General features: G+C 43.8%; 1 protein-coding gene across 2 annotated transcripts in view; it reads right to left on the bottom strand.

The window, feature by feature from the left end:
* The window catches only part of tnfrsf19 (tumor necrosis factor receptor superfamily, member 19), a 14619-nt gene extending 831 nt beyond the window's left edge, over positions 1-13788 (bottom strand). The window contains exons 1-9 of one of the 2 annotated variants that reach the window (XM_028419727.1): positions 13612-13788; positions 12817-12894; positions 12195-12308; positions 7440-7618; positions 7271-7356; positions 2811-2975; positions 1428-1556; positions 1166-1268; positions 323-591 (exon numbers count right to left, since the gene is read on the bottom strand). In XM_028419727.1, the coding sequence (XP_028275528.1) occupies positions 323-591; positions 1166-1268; positions 1428-1556; positions 2811-2975; positions 7271-7356; positions 7440-7618; positions 12195-12308; positions 12817-12882 (1111 nt within the window). In that variant the 5' untranslated portion in view covers positions 12883-12894; positions 13612-13788. The remainder of the gene's footprint in view (positions 1-322; positions 592-1165; positions 1269-1427; positions 1557-2810; positions 2976-7270; positions 7357-7439; positions 7619-12194; positions 12309-12816; positions 12895-13611) is intronic. The other variant, XM_028419728.1, reaches the window with a different exon arrangement.

Genomic DNA, 13788 nt, shown 5'->3' with positions numbered 1-13788 from the left:
CTGACCTAAAACAGGATAGTCTTGTCTACATCAAAGAGCTGGCGTGCTTTTACCAGCTGCTGCTCACAGCCACACGCACAGCAGGGTCTATAAAAAGAGGAGAGTCTGAGCAATGTTGAGAGAGTGATTTTATGTGTTCTATTCTGTGCACTTAGCTCATTAAGCAGTTTGTTCTGAGGTGGCTAATTTGAAAGGGAGTGTCTTAATGCACCAATAAAACATTTATGAGGAAAATAATTAATATCAAGGCAATGAGTGGTAAGTATTTCAGGAACACCACCCCTGGGTTTGAGCGTGTTGATGTGGTTACATGTAGGCTCACCTTCCTGACTCTGCTGTTTGGGTAGAAGTGCTTCTGTCACACCTTCAGTGCACATCTGTCTGCTCCTCTCAGGTAAATCCTCCCTTGACCCTTCCTCTTCTTCTTCCTCCTCCTCCTCAAGTCTCTCTGCAGGGTCATCATTGCACTGATAGCACCCAAAATATTCTGCAGGCTCTGAACCTCCTCTCATTCCTCCAGCATCCCCGTAGACAGACTCTGGATGTCCTTCCAGCTGCAGTGAGGTGCCTTCTTCCTTCAGCTTTGTGTTTCTAGGAAGCATAGCAAAGAAAACCTGTTGTTATTATCACCACGAGTCTCAGTTGGCAGCCACACCCTTTGGATTGAGCAGTTCAAAGAGGCGAATTAACCACAATATGATACATACAGCAACTTGAAGGAACAACAGAAATTAGAAGGCTGCACCTGAGGCAGTACAGCAACAGAGTGGTGTTTACCTGGCTGCTGTTCCCAGCTTCACTGTTGGCTTACAAACACATGATGGGGAGTGTCAGGTTTGTTCCTGCAGTTTTATTCTACACCTAATAATTCATGCAGCAGCTGATCTACAGTAGGTGCTATCTGAGGTGATGCATGTGACTGGGTTGTGTTTGTTGGAAGCTTACTGTTGGTTTTAGCCATCAGCCAGCTGTAATGCTCGGGCAGGCTTTTATAGTCACTTCACTCTGGCAATGTTTGCAGTTGTGGTGTATGTCCAGGCAAATGCAGCACTTTTAATATGGTCTTTGTAAACAACAGATTGTCACCCTTAGTTCCTGACGTGTTCTTTGTCTGCTTAAAATAATGACAAATGTAAAAGTTTCAGTCATATGTTCTCATCCTCACCCGTCACTGAGACTCATCTGGGAGTGGAAGGGGCTGATGTCCTGGCTGCGGCCCAGACTGCAGCTCTCATCACAGCACAGAGATGGGATCAGGTGGACTGGACCTGAACACCACACACACACACGTCTCAGTAATAATCACACTCTGTTAAAGTTACAAATATACATCACAACTGCAAACATTGCCAGAGTGAAGTGACTATAAAAGCCTGCCCGAGCATTACAGCTGTCTGCTTGCTTTATGATATCTTTGAATGGCCTACCACAGGTGTGTCCGGGGCCCAGGTGACACTGGCAGCAGGGTCTCGGGGGAAAGTCATGGAGCCAGCGGGGGTCCAGACAGGAGAGTTCCGCCCCGCTGAAAGGACAGTCCTGAGACTGCAGAGACACTGCTGAGAAAAAAAGTAAATGATTTATCAGCCATCAATTAATTGAATAGTCACCTTGTTCTTTAAGGATTCAGTATACTGCAGGCACCTTATTATAAGATAAGATAAGATAAGATAAAACTTTATTAATCCTGAAGGAAATTCTTGATTATTCTCACAGAAGTAATACCTGGCACTTGTAAGAATGATTACCAGGTGGGAAGGGATGGTGTCACTCATGTATTGGGAAATGCTTAACAACCCTCAGGTCCATGAGGCTGATTAAAATTCCTTTGTATAATTTTAAAAAGTACTGTTAGCATTCTGTGGCAGCTTTGGTGAAGGGTGGGGCTGCGTTTCTACTGAGTGAAACTACCCTCAAAATACTCCACTCTCTTTACTCCACTCACACTCTGACAAAGCACACATACCTAGTGATGCCTTGGTTACCACATTCCTTTGTTTAAGGTGAGCTTACCTAGCAAATGTGATGTCATTAATTCTTTGCCTCAGGATGTTTCACATATATGCAACATCAGCTAAACGGTGCAGCTTGTTTGTGCAGGGAACAAAGGAGCAATGAGATCATCCAGCAGTAACATATCCTGCTCTGTTATGAAGAGCCATCTAATCTATTCCAATGTGTTTATATGCAACTTATTACAGTGCTTTAGCAACTTAATGTAAGAATGTATGTTCAAGTTCCCTGTATAGCCCCACTTGTAGCATTAAATGATAAAAAGGAGCACAGCTTTCCTGTCATGTCAAACACACAAGATCTTTTCCCCACAACGACATCATAAGATGTTGGACCTTGTGTGTCCAGAGACACACAAGGAGATGTATAAGTCTCTAAAACAACACTGTATCTTAATAATGTCACGTTAAAGTGTTCTTCAGGTTCTGCAAAGGCTTAGGAAAAATATCACAAACTGCCTGCTCAGCACATCTTTAATTCATTCGAGGTAAGCTGTCATCATCTTATCTTTGTTGGTTGATGTGGTGTATCAGAGTATGATTTGGAGCATGTGTGAGCTCTTTCATTTTGAAAGTCTTGCCTGGAGTACATAATGTACTAGAAATTCATCACTGACACTTCATGTGGGCGTTCAAAGTTCAGAGCTTGCTACACACACACACACACGAAAAAACTTTGCCTGCACAGAAACCAGTCACAGCAGTGCAGAAAGTCTTTATAGCACTGAGTGTTCATACTTCAAACTCCCACTCCTTAATGCATTGTTCTGAAGACAGACATTCACTGGCTTTGACACTGACCACTGGGCTTCTTCTCCAGCAGCTGTCTCTTGCAGTAGATGACACACAGGACCAGCAGGGCCAGCAGCACTGTAGCCAGAGCGCTGCAGATGACCGCGGCTAGGGCCATGTCCCGCGGACTGGTCACTACTGAGGGCAGCGGCACCAAGTTCACTCGCCCACTGCCTGAGGAAGGAGAGAAGACGAGTTCAGTTTACCAGCAGGGGGTGAAATGCTGAATGATTATTGTATGCGGCTGGTTTCAAGGGGATGAAAGGTACAAAAATCATACATATGTGAAAACCTCAGACAACACATCATGCACAACAAGAACATTTACATCATATTATCCGCTAATCGGAGTCTGGTAACATGAGACAAAATATTCCTTTTAGTCCGGAGCCTTGTTGTAAAAGTCTAATGAAATAAGCAGAGGAGTTCAAAGACAAAACGCCTGTGGTGGATTCTCTCTTTATCAGCCTCTGTCTGGTTCTCTGCAGAGGATGATTTACAGACACACACCCCCCACCCCCTCCACCCTCAGGCTCCCTCACACACTGCTCACACTGCAGGCACACATGTTGGTCAAGCTTTTGAAACAGGTCAGATAGGAATGTGTTTTTACATGTGTGTGTGAGACACTACGTGCTGATTTCATGATTAAGCTGCTGCTGCAGTTCCCTGACGGGGAACACACTAGTACAAAAATGTCAATAATCCGTTGGGATTGCTGGGACAGACTTTTTTTTTTTACATTCAAATCTTCCTGGATTTACAAATGGGTCATAAAAATGTTCAACCAGCAGCTCCTCTGCAGATGTTAATCAACAGTCTGAGACTTTTCAGACATCCTGTGTGTTATCAGGGAGCAGAGTTACATCAGCATGTGAGCCGCATGTCCTGCATGACAGCATCAGTGTGCACTTCTAAGAAGGAGTAGGTGGAAAAACAGGAGCACACCCAGGTCCTCGAGCTAAGTCACATTTCTCGTTGTGAGGCCATGCAGCTTATCATAATTATGAGAAATCAAAATATAATTGTCCTCATCAATATGTGCCTGAAAGTGAGGGGGTGGCCTGATACAGAGCAAAAGTCAAAGTAAGCTGGTCTACCTGTGAAGCCAGTCACCAGCATGGATAGTAAACAATGAATGACCGTTTGTTTGAGAAAATCTTTTTCAGTTGGCTCTGCTGTTTGCTCTACAGTTTATCAATCATAGAGGCGACTGAATTCAACCTTTTCACATCACAAGTGCTTTTTGCTATGCAATGTAAACATCACTTTTTTTAAATTCAGGCAGATAGGGGATGAGGGTATGTTAACATTCCTTCTATGAAAAACTCAAAGCAGCTCCGTTTGACCTGGAGGGCATGTTGGTTCAATATAAGCACTGAAAAGCATAATATAAGACATAACATGCATTACTTGGTGTTAAAATATATAATATACACATCTCAGAGTCAGGTTTGTGAGAGGTGTTTGCATTTAAAGGCCCAGAGTACAATCCCTGCACTGAACAACAGAGTATTATGAGAAATAAATGTTGCACAATAAAGCACAGAGCAAGTAGTGTCTCTCCACAATATTATTGGTTTTGAATCTGAATTGTTAGAAGTGACACCTGTGGCTTACTGATATGACTACACATGTTCTCTTTGCTGTATTGTGTCATTTATTGTTACTGGCTTACAGCTGGCAAGTTAACCACACACACTCATAGCATATTTTAACTATAATGATGCAGCATAATATAACAAACAAGCTAAGCTAACTTATCCACATATGTCATTCTATGACAAAGATTGTACTGATTGTTTCTCCATGTATATTTGTGGTTTTGGCACTGCATGCTAATGTCTTACAATAACAAGGTGTAAAGGTGTTATGCTTTGTATGTATGATTGGGATTCAAAGTAACCATCTGCCTGTTTAAACATCATTGTCAAGGTCATATCCAGCTCCTCTGTGGTGAGCATCATCTGCCTGCCAACACAAAGGCAGTCTGTTATCAGAGACTCAGCAGCTGCTGCAAACACAGATAAACACTGGCCCATTGAAGGGACCTCACCTGCTGATTTTATCTCCACACAAACCAGACCAATAAAACCACAGCCTTTCATAGACTCCCTTGTCTGTTAACTCTATGGAATGCCACATAGTCCAAATAAAAGAAGCACCTCTTTACACCTCTAAGGGGTTTTTAACACAAAAGGGAAAACAAACATATTGCTGAGTTTGGAGCAGCAGAGAAATTCAGTTACTTCTGTTATTAACGGCGTCTCTCTCCACACAAAAACACTTTCTAGTCTGTCTGAACAACATATTCAATCAGTGTTTTGTGTTCTTTTAGAATGCCTGCTGGAATGATTTATCCAAAAGTTTTGTTGTTTGTAGTCAAACATTCTACAGTCATCACTTTTTGTAATGTGGCAACACCAAACATCATTATTGCTGTGAGGCTGTGGTTGGATAATTGCAAACTAATTTGATTAAGACAGGATAAGCTGCTCTGCAGTTCCACACGCTGACATTGAGTGACTTTTACTGAGCATGTTTTTTAATACAGGAGGCTCTGGCAGACAGGAATGTTTCTGTACTGTGCCAGCATGAATGAGTTACTCGTTGGATGTGTAGTCTTCCTGATTTTTACACATTCACAACAAAGTTTTAAAAGGTGTTAATATGGCACTTTTTCCCACAAATCTTAAATTGATATCAAGATAATATTGTTACCATGAACTCTTTTGACCTTCATAATGATGTAGTGAAGTTTTTATCCACTTAAAATATAATACAACTAATACTTTATGGCTGTAAAAAAACATTTCTGTCTGACTTCTGTGTAAATCCAGCTGGAGAGTGTAATAGTGTCAGTGCAGGGACAGCTACAAAGAGCAGGTAGCATTCTTTAAGTGTGTGTGCCTGTGTCTGTTGGATGGACTCGTCAGCTCTCTGAGATCTACCGTGACAGTGAAAAACTTCAGCAGATGAAACACATTAAAGCAGCTGAAGGAATCCATAAAACACAACCTCAATTTTACTCAGCTCCAAGAGCAACTGGGGGAAAGGGAGGAGAAGAAAGGAGGGGGTTTAAGATTTACAGTCCACCACAGACGGCGACTACCTCCCCTGCACAGCTGCACCGTTACCCCAGGGCCAGTGTGGCCTATTAGAATGATCTGCCCTTTAAGTTTTCACCTCCCTCCTCAAGATAACAGTGGAGGGAGGAGGAGGGGTGGGGGACTTTCAAACATTTGGAAATGCTCCACTGAGAGTCCCTGTAGGAGCTAACTACCAGCTATGTTCTCAGACACAATGGCCATTTTGTTTCACAGGCCTGCTCCAGTATCAAAAAGGGAAGCTGTACAGATGGACAAATGAGCAGACAGGGGGGTGGGGGGGTAGTTTTTGTCAAGGCCAGTGTTCATTAAACATCCAGTATTGCAGCTTGTAAAAATATGTTTACCTAGACCCACAAAAAGGCCCAAAAACAAAGAAGAGGCCATCTGGCTTTACATTAGGATACCGGTACACACATTTCATTTTGGTTTTTTTTCTGAGTGGACTGATATCCCTGAACTGTCTCTATTTTTTTTTTTAAACAGGAGTGCTAACTCTGGCTGCGACGATGCTCTGACGCTCTGATGTTGCCAAAAGCCTGCTCAGAAACAGCTGCACTCCTCTGGCATCAGGAAGTCACACTCAATTACCACAGGTATAAGCCCATTCTCTTGTTGGTTTTATGTGGAAACCTGAAATCCTGAGGTTGCACTTAACTCCTTATAAAGGCCAGGAGGATGATGTTAATTGGATCTGCAGCCTACTGGAATATTAGCTGTGCTTTGTGAACATACTGTAACACACGTCCTGCCTCCTTTTTGCATAATGGCAATAAATTACACACACACACTCCCTGATGTGTATACTTTGGTGTTGAAACAATACAATATGTACAGCAGTTTAGAAGCATTTTCTCAAAAATATCAATGCAGGTTTTTGTCTGAGGAAGTTTGTGCATTTAATCCAATAGGGCTCTGAAAATAAGTGACATGTTCTGAGCTATTATAATCCACTATTATGTTAGTCATATCCATTTAACCTTTTAACTGCCCAGCTTGTAAATCCAAGCATAGCATTGCTGGCTGGCTCATTGAGACTTAGTGAATGAAATATGGCTCGCCCCACCCTGTAAAGGCTGGTTCTGGTTTCTCCAAGGACCATGTGCTGGCATGTTGTGTGTGTGTGTGTGTTCAGACTTTGTTGTGGCACCACAGCCTGGGTTTTGGTTCTAGTAGTATTTGGCAAGGAGTTCAATTGTGTGCTGTAGATGTTTGCTTTTAGACTATTGTATCCCTGTTGTTTCATGTTAAAAGAGCACCTATTGTGAATCAGGGATGAATAGTGTGTATTCATGAGAATAAAATGCCACAGTGGTTTTAGGCCAACGGTTACAGGAGGTAAAAAAGAAAAAAGATGCTTACAGTTGGGCTCGTAAGGAGGTGGAGGGTCGCCACAAGGTATACACTCCATGTCCTGGAAACCACTTAATTTTGTCTTCCTGTAATATCTGTTAAAGACCGGAAAAATATAGATTAGATATTTTAATGGTCTTTTTTATGAAACTTTTTGTTACAGCTGTGTCTGTCTCACCCCGGCAGACAGTCTCCACACACGGCATTGCTGGTGGTGGAGCAGTTGCCCTTCTGGAAGCGGTTGATGAGTCCACAGTCCAGGCAGGGCTTGCACTTCTGCAGGCTCCGGTCCTCTTTGAAGCGACTGCTCCGGCAGGGCACACACCGGGCATCCTCTCCATAACCAAAGCCACATTCCTGGAGGGATTAACAGGAGAAATACACCGGGTAAGAGGTGGGGTTGGCGGTTTGGGGTGATGTGCAGCTGGTGAAAAGAGGGCTTGAATGTGGACTACCGGGGGTCTGGAATTAAAGAATGATCTTGGCTCACAGGATCAGAGGAGAACAATGGCCTGCCTCTTTGGAGAGTCCATCTTACACTGGCAATAATCTCCCTGACTCTCTCAGTTTGAATGAGTGGCCTTCCGCTGCAAGACCCAGAAAGGCCAAGCATTTGAATAATAAAGGCTGTAGGGGACACCCACTGTTGTATTATTGCAAGTTTATTGCTGCGTTTTTTGTGCGACTCACTCTCCAAGCAGACTCAGTGAGTGTCCTGTTGATTGAGAGGCCAGCAAGCAAAGGAAACACTTCAGGAAGGGGGCAAGGATTATGGAGAGGTATATGGAGAAAACGAGATGAATACTCTTTTTGTGTTCAACAATAAAATGGGGCCCTTAAAAAGCACAGCTTCTTACAGCTGTGTGAATGATCTAATGCTAAACCACCTGAGCCAAGCAAAGTCAAAGGTATGAAAGATTTGGTGTGATTTTAGTGTTGTTGTTTGCCTGTTTCAAGTCATGCATGGACGGTTAATGTGGAAACACAAACTTTTAGTGAGAAGAACCAACATGAACAGAGGCCACATGCCTGTGTTCATTGTGTTTTTTTTCTCTTTACTGACACATCTCTAAATATTATGTTGAAAGACTGGAGACAAGCTGACATTTACATGACAGCTGATATTACTGTAGAGCACGCAGGGATGACATCATGCATTGATCAGCTCTAAAGCAGCTGCCCTCCTGTTATCCAGTGTTGCCACACAGCAATCCAAATCCAGGAGGACAGACAGGGGGGGGGTGCTCATATATCCTTAAAGTGAAGGTCAGCTTCAAACAGGCCTTCTCTCTTCTCTTCTCTCTTCGCCCGTGTCCTGTTTCACTGCCTGGGCATGCAGTCCTGCTGGAATGTGGGCAGAAGATTCTGATATGGGGGCTGGGTTTGGCAGGAAATAAAAATGGAGGATGGAGGCAAAGATGTGATCTTGTGATGGCACCGCATAGTCGGGATGGAAGATGAGGAATTCAGTCCTTCCAGCCAAACACATGCAAGTCTGACATTGAACCCTTGGGCCAGGCCTGGCCTGAGGTGGACCAGCTAGGCCTGGACTATTGCAGCTGTTGCTATGAACTCTCCATATAAGGCCTTGGCTTCCAGCAGGCCACACTGGGGAACTCAGGGAGGGAGTGGATGGGGTGACTGATGAGTGATAAAGAAGGGAAAGGCGGAAAAAAGAAGACTTGGCTGCCCGTAGCTGCATGCCATGATCTCGCCTTTTTTCAAGAGAGAGATGCTCTGACTGAAGCAGGTACGCTGGTCCCTAAAGCTGATGCTCTCTGTTATTCAGTCACATGTTTTGTATGACTTTATTCAGTCATACCATCAACAAAAGATGGATAGACAGAGTGCCCATCAAATATTTTCTAGGCACATTATACTGGGAGTTGTGAGTCTCACATCTCCTTCCACATTTCCATCTGTCAACCCTGCCCTCATTTTCTCTGCTGCTGGATGCAAACCGCCTCTCTGGCATTCAACCTGCAGAAGTCCTCAAAGGTTCTCTGATTTCTACCTCTGGAACTTTCCCTACAGGATCCTGCCAGATTAATGGGAAGAAGTCTAAACGGACTTCAGGTCCACTCACTGCAAGGAGCCTCACAGAACTCCTGTGACCCACTTCCACATGAAGGAAGGGGCCCAGGGGATGATTCATCCCCACTCAACCCAACACTGGCACAAGCTCTGTCCATGGGGCACCGCATGGCAGAATGGGCTGATGCGACGTAGACACAAACAGGTCAGAGCACCAAAACAAAAGGAAAACAGAGCCAACCCCTGCCCCGCTGGTCCAGGCAGCACAGATCATCAAGGAGCGATCTCTTTCTTCTTTTATCCCAGCTAACAAGGCTCCACAGAGCTGACACCCTGCACTCACTGAGACCTATTTAGCAGCAAAAAGAAAGATGACACACTGTGGGAACCTGTGATAAACCAGTCTATTATGCCGCCCTAAAATCAAAGCTCAGGTTTTGTACAGGCTTTAAACATCACAAACTTGACTGTGAGAAAAAATAACACATTGTTCATTTGGTACTCTGAGGTGGAATCACTCAAACCGATCAAAAAAATAAATCAGATGCTTAACATCCCCTTTCTCCTAAACTAGTTGGGTGAGACTGCCAAGTATAACAGCCATGTGAAAGGAGGGGGGAGAGCTGGCTGGAACGAGAAGCATGTTCAGATATTTCTGAGATTAGGGGGGAATCACAGGGGGACGGGGGTCATCTGATCTGTTGATGAAAACAACACCAAAAACAAAGCCAAGTCAGTTAAAGCAGTGTTTTGTGTAAGACAAACACTTCCTTTGCGTTTTTTTTTCTGTATTGTAAACTTGTCTGACCACTGTGATCAGGATAGCTAGTGCCACCCAGAACCCCTTTGTCCTGAGAGCGTGGCTGGAGGAAATGCTACATGTTTGCTACATACTATTAAGATGTTGACACATCAAAGTTGTGTTCCTGCCTCTTTTTCCTGCTGGCAGTGTTCCAGCATGCTCTGAAAAGCATGTCACCCCACACAACAGACTAAGTAGCTTCCTGAATGAATGAATGAAACCTGGAATAAAATATGTCCGGGATAAAAAAGAATAAGTGGTTTTAATGGGCGTTCTCTCTGTGTGGGTGGTTCTTTTAGCTACAGTTAGTGTGGAGGGGCTAATTGATGTTTGTCAGCCTGCCTTTAGAGCGGCTTCCAGAGGCTGACTTCCAGAGCAAACTGGGCCACATTCCTCTGGGATCTCTATGGCAGCTGCACAGAGGGACTCCAAAAGTCTGCATCTCTCCTAACAGTCATTCCTGCCTTTCAGAATATGGACAGATTGCTCAGATCACAAGTTGTGTCTCTGGGAAACTTTCTCTGAGTGAAGGCCCAGGTCTCCACTTTGAGCCGGCATCCCGCTACCTTCAAAAAAAGAATGAGGCAGCCAATTATTAACCAGGACCCCAGGGTGGCGAGCAGCATTCATGCCTCTTGAGCTGGCAGGGAAACATGAGGACTACTGAAGCGTATTACCAACCACAGAGTCCATGTCTGTGTGCACTGAGATTAAAGGAAACCAGGCTTAAATGCATGTGTGCAACAGATGTCAAAGCCTGATACTCAATTTTTTCATCAGCACTTGAAGATGTTAGTGGAGTGTGAAGTCAGTTTACCAGATGTTTTATTTGCAGGGTATTCTTTACTTAAAGCTGCCATTAATTTTTATGATATAAACATATCCCTTACTATATAATGAATGGATATGTTATGTTTTGATAAAAGTCAGAGCTTGTTTTACGCACTGTTGAATCTGTTATGCCAGGAGGTGCTTTTTAACAGTAATTTGTCCATCAGTGATAGTGCTGTATGGAAGAATTTGCCTAACTTTTCTGTTTGTTCCTGAGTCCTTCGGTGTCAACACTAGCTAACAATACGTTGTCAGCTGACATTGACGATTTGCTAGCCAATAAACTTGTGGTTGTTTGGGATATTTGCTAATATCAGTACAGAACCACACACATTCTTTTTAACGCCCACCTAGTCCTTCACAAGCAGCATTACGGTATATTATAGTGCTGGGACCTGGGATCACGCTCTAGTGGGGTCAAGTTTGGTGGCTTGTTGGGTCAGGTTACAGTTTTGATTGTGGGTCCTGGCTACCGGGTGTTGAGTGATGTTGGATTGGACATTCTAATGTTCACATTTAGAAAAATCTGCAAAAATGCAGTGTGAAATTATCATGTAGGGTATATCAGTTGTAAGTTTAGCTTAATATTGGAGGCTGACTAGTTAACACACCTTTACATCACTGCCTACACTTGCAAAAGAAGGTAGGTCCGTAGCTGCTGCCAGAGAGGAAAGCCATTGCTTACCAACCTTAACTGACACTGCAGAGGCCTGTTTGTACAAAGCACACAAAAACCTGTGGCTAAGGTGGAGGAAAAACTGTATTCCCAGTCGAGAGAGAAGCAAGCTTAGGCATGGCTCGCTTCAAACAGCGAAGACAATAAGTTGGACTGGGTGCATTGGGGAAAACAATGGAAGCCATTCAGCTGCAGAAGGTCAAAAGTATGGGTGTGACTGATTAAAGGAGGGTCGGTGTTCTACAAAAGCTAAAAACAGCTTGGCTGCTCCCTGCCTGAGAGAGAGGAAGTAATAAATAATGCCGGCCCCTGGATAAGATACATGTTTCTAAACAGTGATGATGTCCATTCTATTCATTAACTCAACAGCTTTTTTTCCCACATGAAAGATCCATCCAACTTTTTTTCAGCATAGGGAAGTTGATACAACCAGCCTGTTATAGATCCCCTGTGTTAGTACACTCCCTGTTTCCTAAATAAACAAGTGACAGTACTTTTTCCTCTTGGTGATTTTGTGGAAAATACAGCTGAATATCACAGTTTCACTTCATACAGGTAAAGTGGAAAACGACAGAAACAGTTGTTCCAACCTTTGAGAGCTCCTGTCCTGCATCGCACTGTTGGCAGGGTTTACAGTTCCCAAAGCGGTCCTTGTACTCCTGTTCTCTGCACTCTCTGGTCCCCTCCTCGGCCCTCGCGTGCATCTGAGAGTGACAGTCATTTGGTGGGAGTTAGAGATTCCTGCATTTCATCACCACTTTTATCCATACCAGATAAAGCAGACTCATTCCAGAGCTATGTGTCTCGTAATACTTTTAAGAGGGTCGACCCCTCATGTGGATTTCTTGCGAAAGTAACCATGATACTGTTGGGGAGAGATACAATCAAACTTTAACGAGTCCAGTGGGGAATCTACATAGCTGCAAGTCAATGCAACAATACAGTCACCAACACCAGAGACGACAGTCTAGATAGTAAATGTAATCAGGACAGTGCAGTGGATGAAGGTAAACTGATACACGGCACCGACGCAGTGTCTTCAGTGAGGATGGCACAGAGCCCACAGTGTGAGCTGTCCTATTATGAAATGTAATTCAAGTGAATGTGTGAACAACACACACACACACACACACACACACACACACACGTAGGTGGTATACAGTCACTGCCTGAACACAGACTGCATATCCACACAGTGCAGAGAACACTTACCACAGCTGAGTATAGGACATGCACGGTTAGCATGAGTGAGAAGGTGTGTTGGAGCCTCCAGACCATTTTGATGAACCACTGAAAGGAGAACACAACAATCACACACTCCAGCAGACTTTATTCACATCGCCAGAGGTGTCAGTGTAGCCCTGTAATATATGAATATTCATTTTTTGTTTAAGGCACTTAAAGAAATGTTCTGACTCTGGTTTAAGGTCATTTTGGGGGGCTGTTGAATTCTAATGGCTCTAATAAGTCAACTATTATTAGTACTGTTACAACCTTTTTTTTTAAATACTAAGGAAAACTGCACTTGGAATAGGATTTCCTCCAAATTAAGCTCAGGTTTTTTTTGAGCCCTTAAGCTCCACTTATTGTCTGGTGAGTGCAGCCAATCTTTGTTCAAACTGCTGAGATTTATTTTAAATTAAAAACCAGTGCAGCCATGCTATAAACCATTTATTCATAATAGTCATAAGAATTCTACAGATTGTTTGGAACAGAAATGTGTGTGTGAGGATGCACAGCAGGACTGAAGCACGTCTCTTTGAGCTCAAACGTTCAAGCAAGAAAAGTCATAATATCCCTGATATTATCCCTAAGTAATATCCCTGCACGAAGAGTCCACACAGTCAATTCACTCGTGACTTGAAGCCTTATAGTGTTGATACAATAATTCTGTCATGAGTTATAATATCCCTTCAAAGCCTGGAGGTCTGTTACAGCGCTGCGCTCTGCTAAAGCCAACGAGTTTTGTTGTAAGCGGAGAAAGTGTTCAGCAAACGCGGGTCTTACCTGCTCAAACGGAGCCTGTTGATCAAAGTTGCGGTTGTTAAAAGTCGAAAGCAGACCGGTGAGAGGTGTGGTGGCGTGTTTCCCGCACCGGCCCGCTCACCATGTCAGCGCTGCAGCTCCAGCCCCGCACTACAGCTCCGAGCGGCACAGGCTCCAGACTCTGCGCCGAGATCAAAG

Source organism: Parambassis ranga, chromosome 13, assembly GCF_900634625.1.
Source record: "Parambassis ranga chromosome 13, fParRan2.1, whole genome shotgun sequence".
Classification (NCBI taxonomy): Eukaryota; Metazoa; Chordata; class Actinopteri; family Ambassidae; genus Parambassis; species Parambassis ranga.
This window is presented reverse-complemented; position numbering and strand designations above follow the sequence as displayed.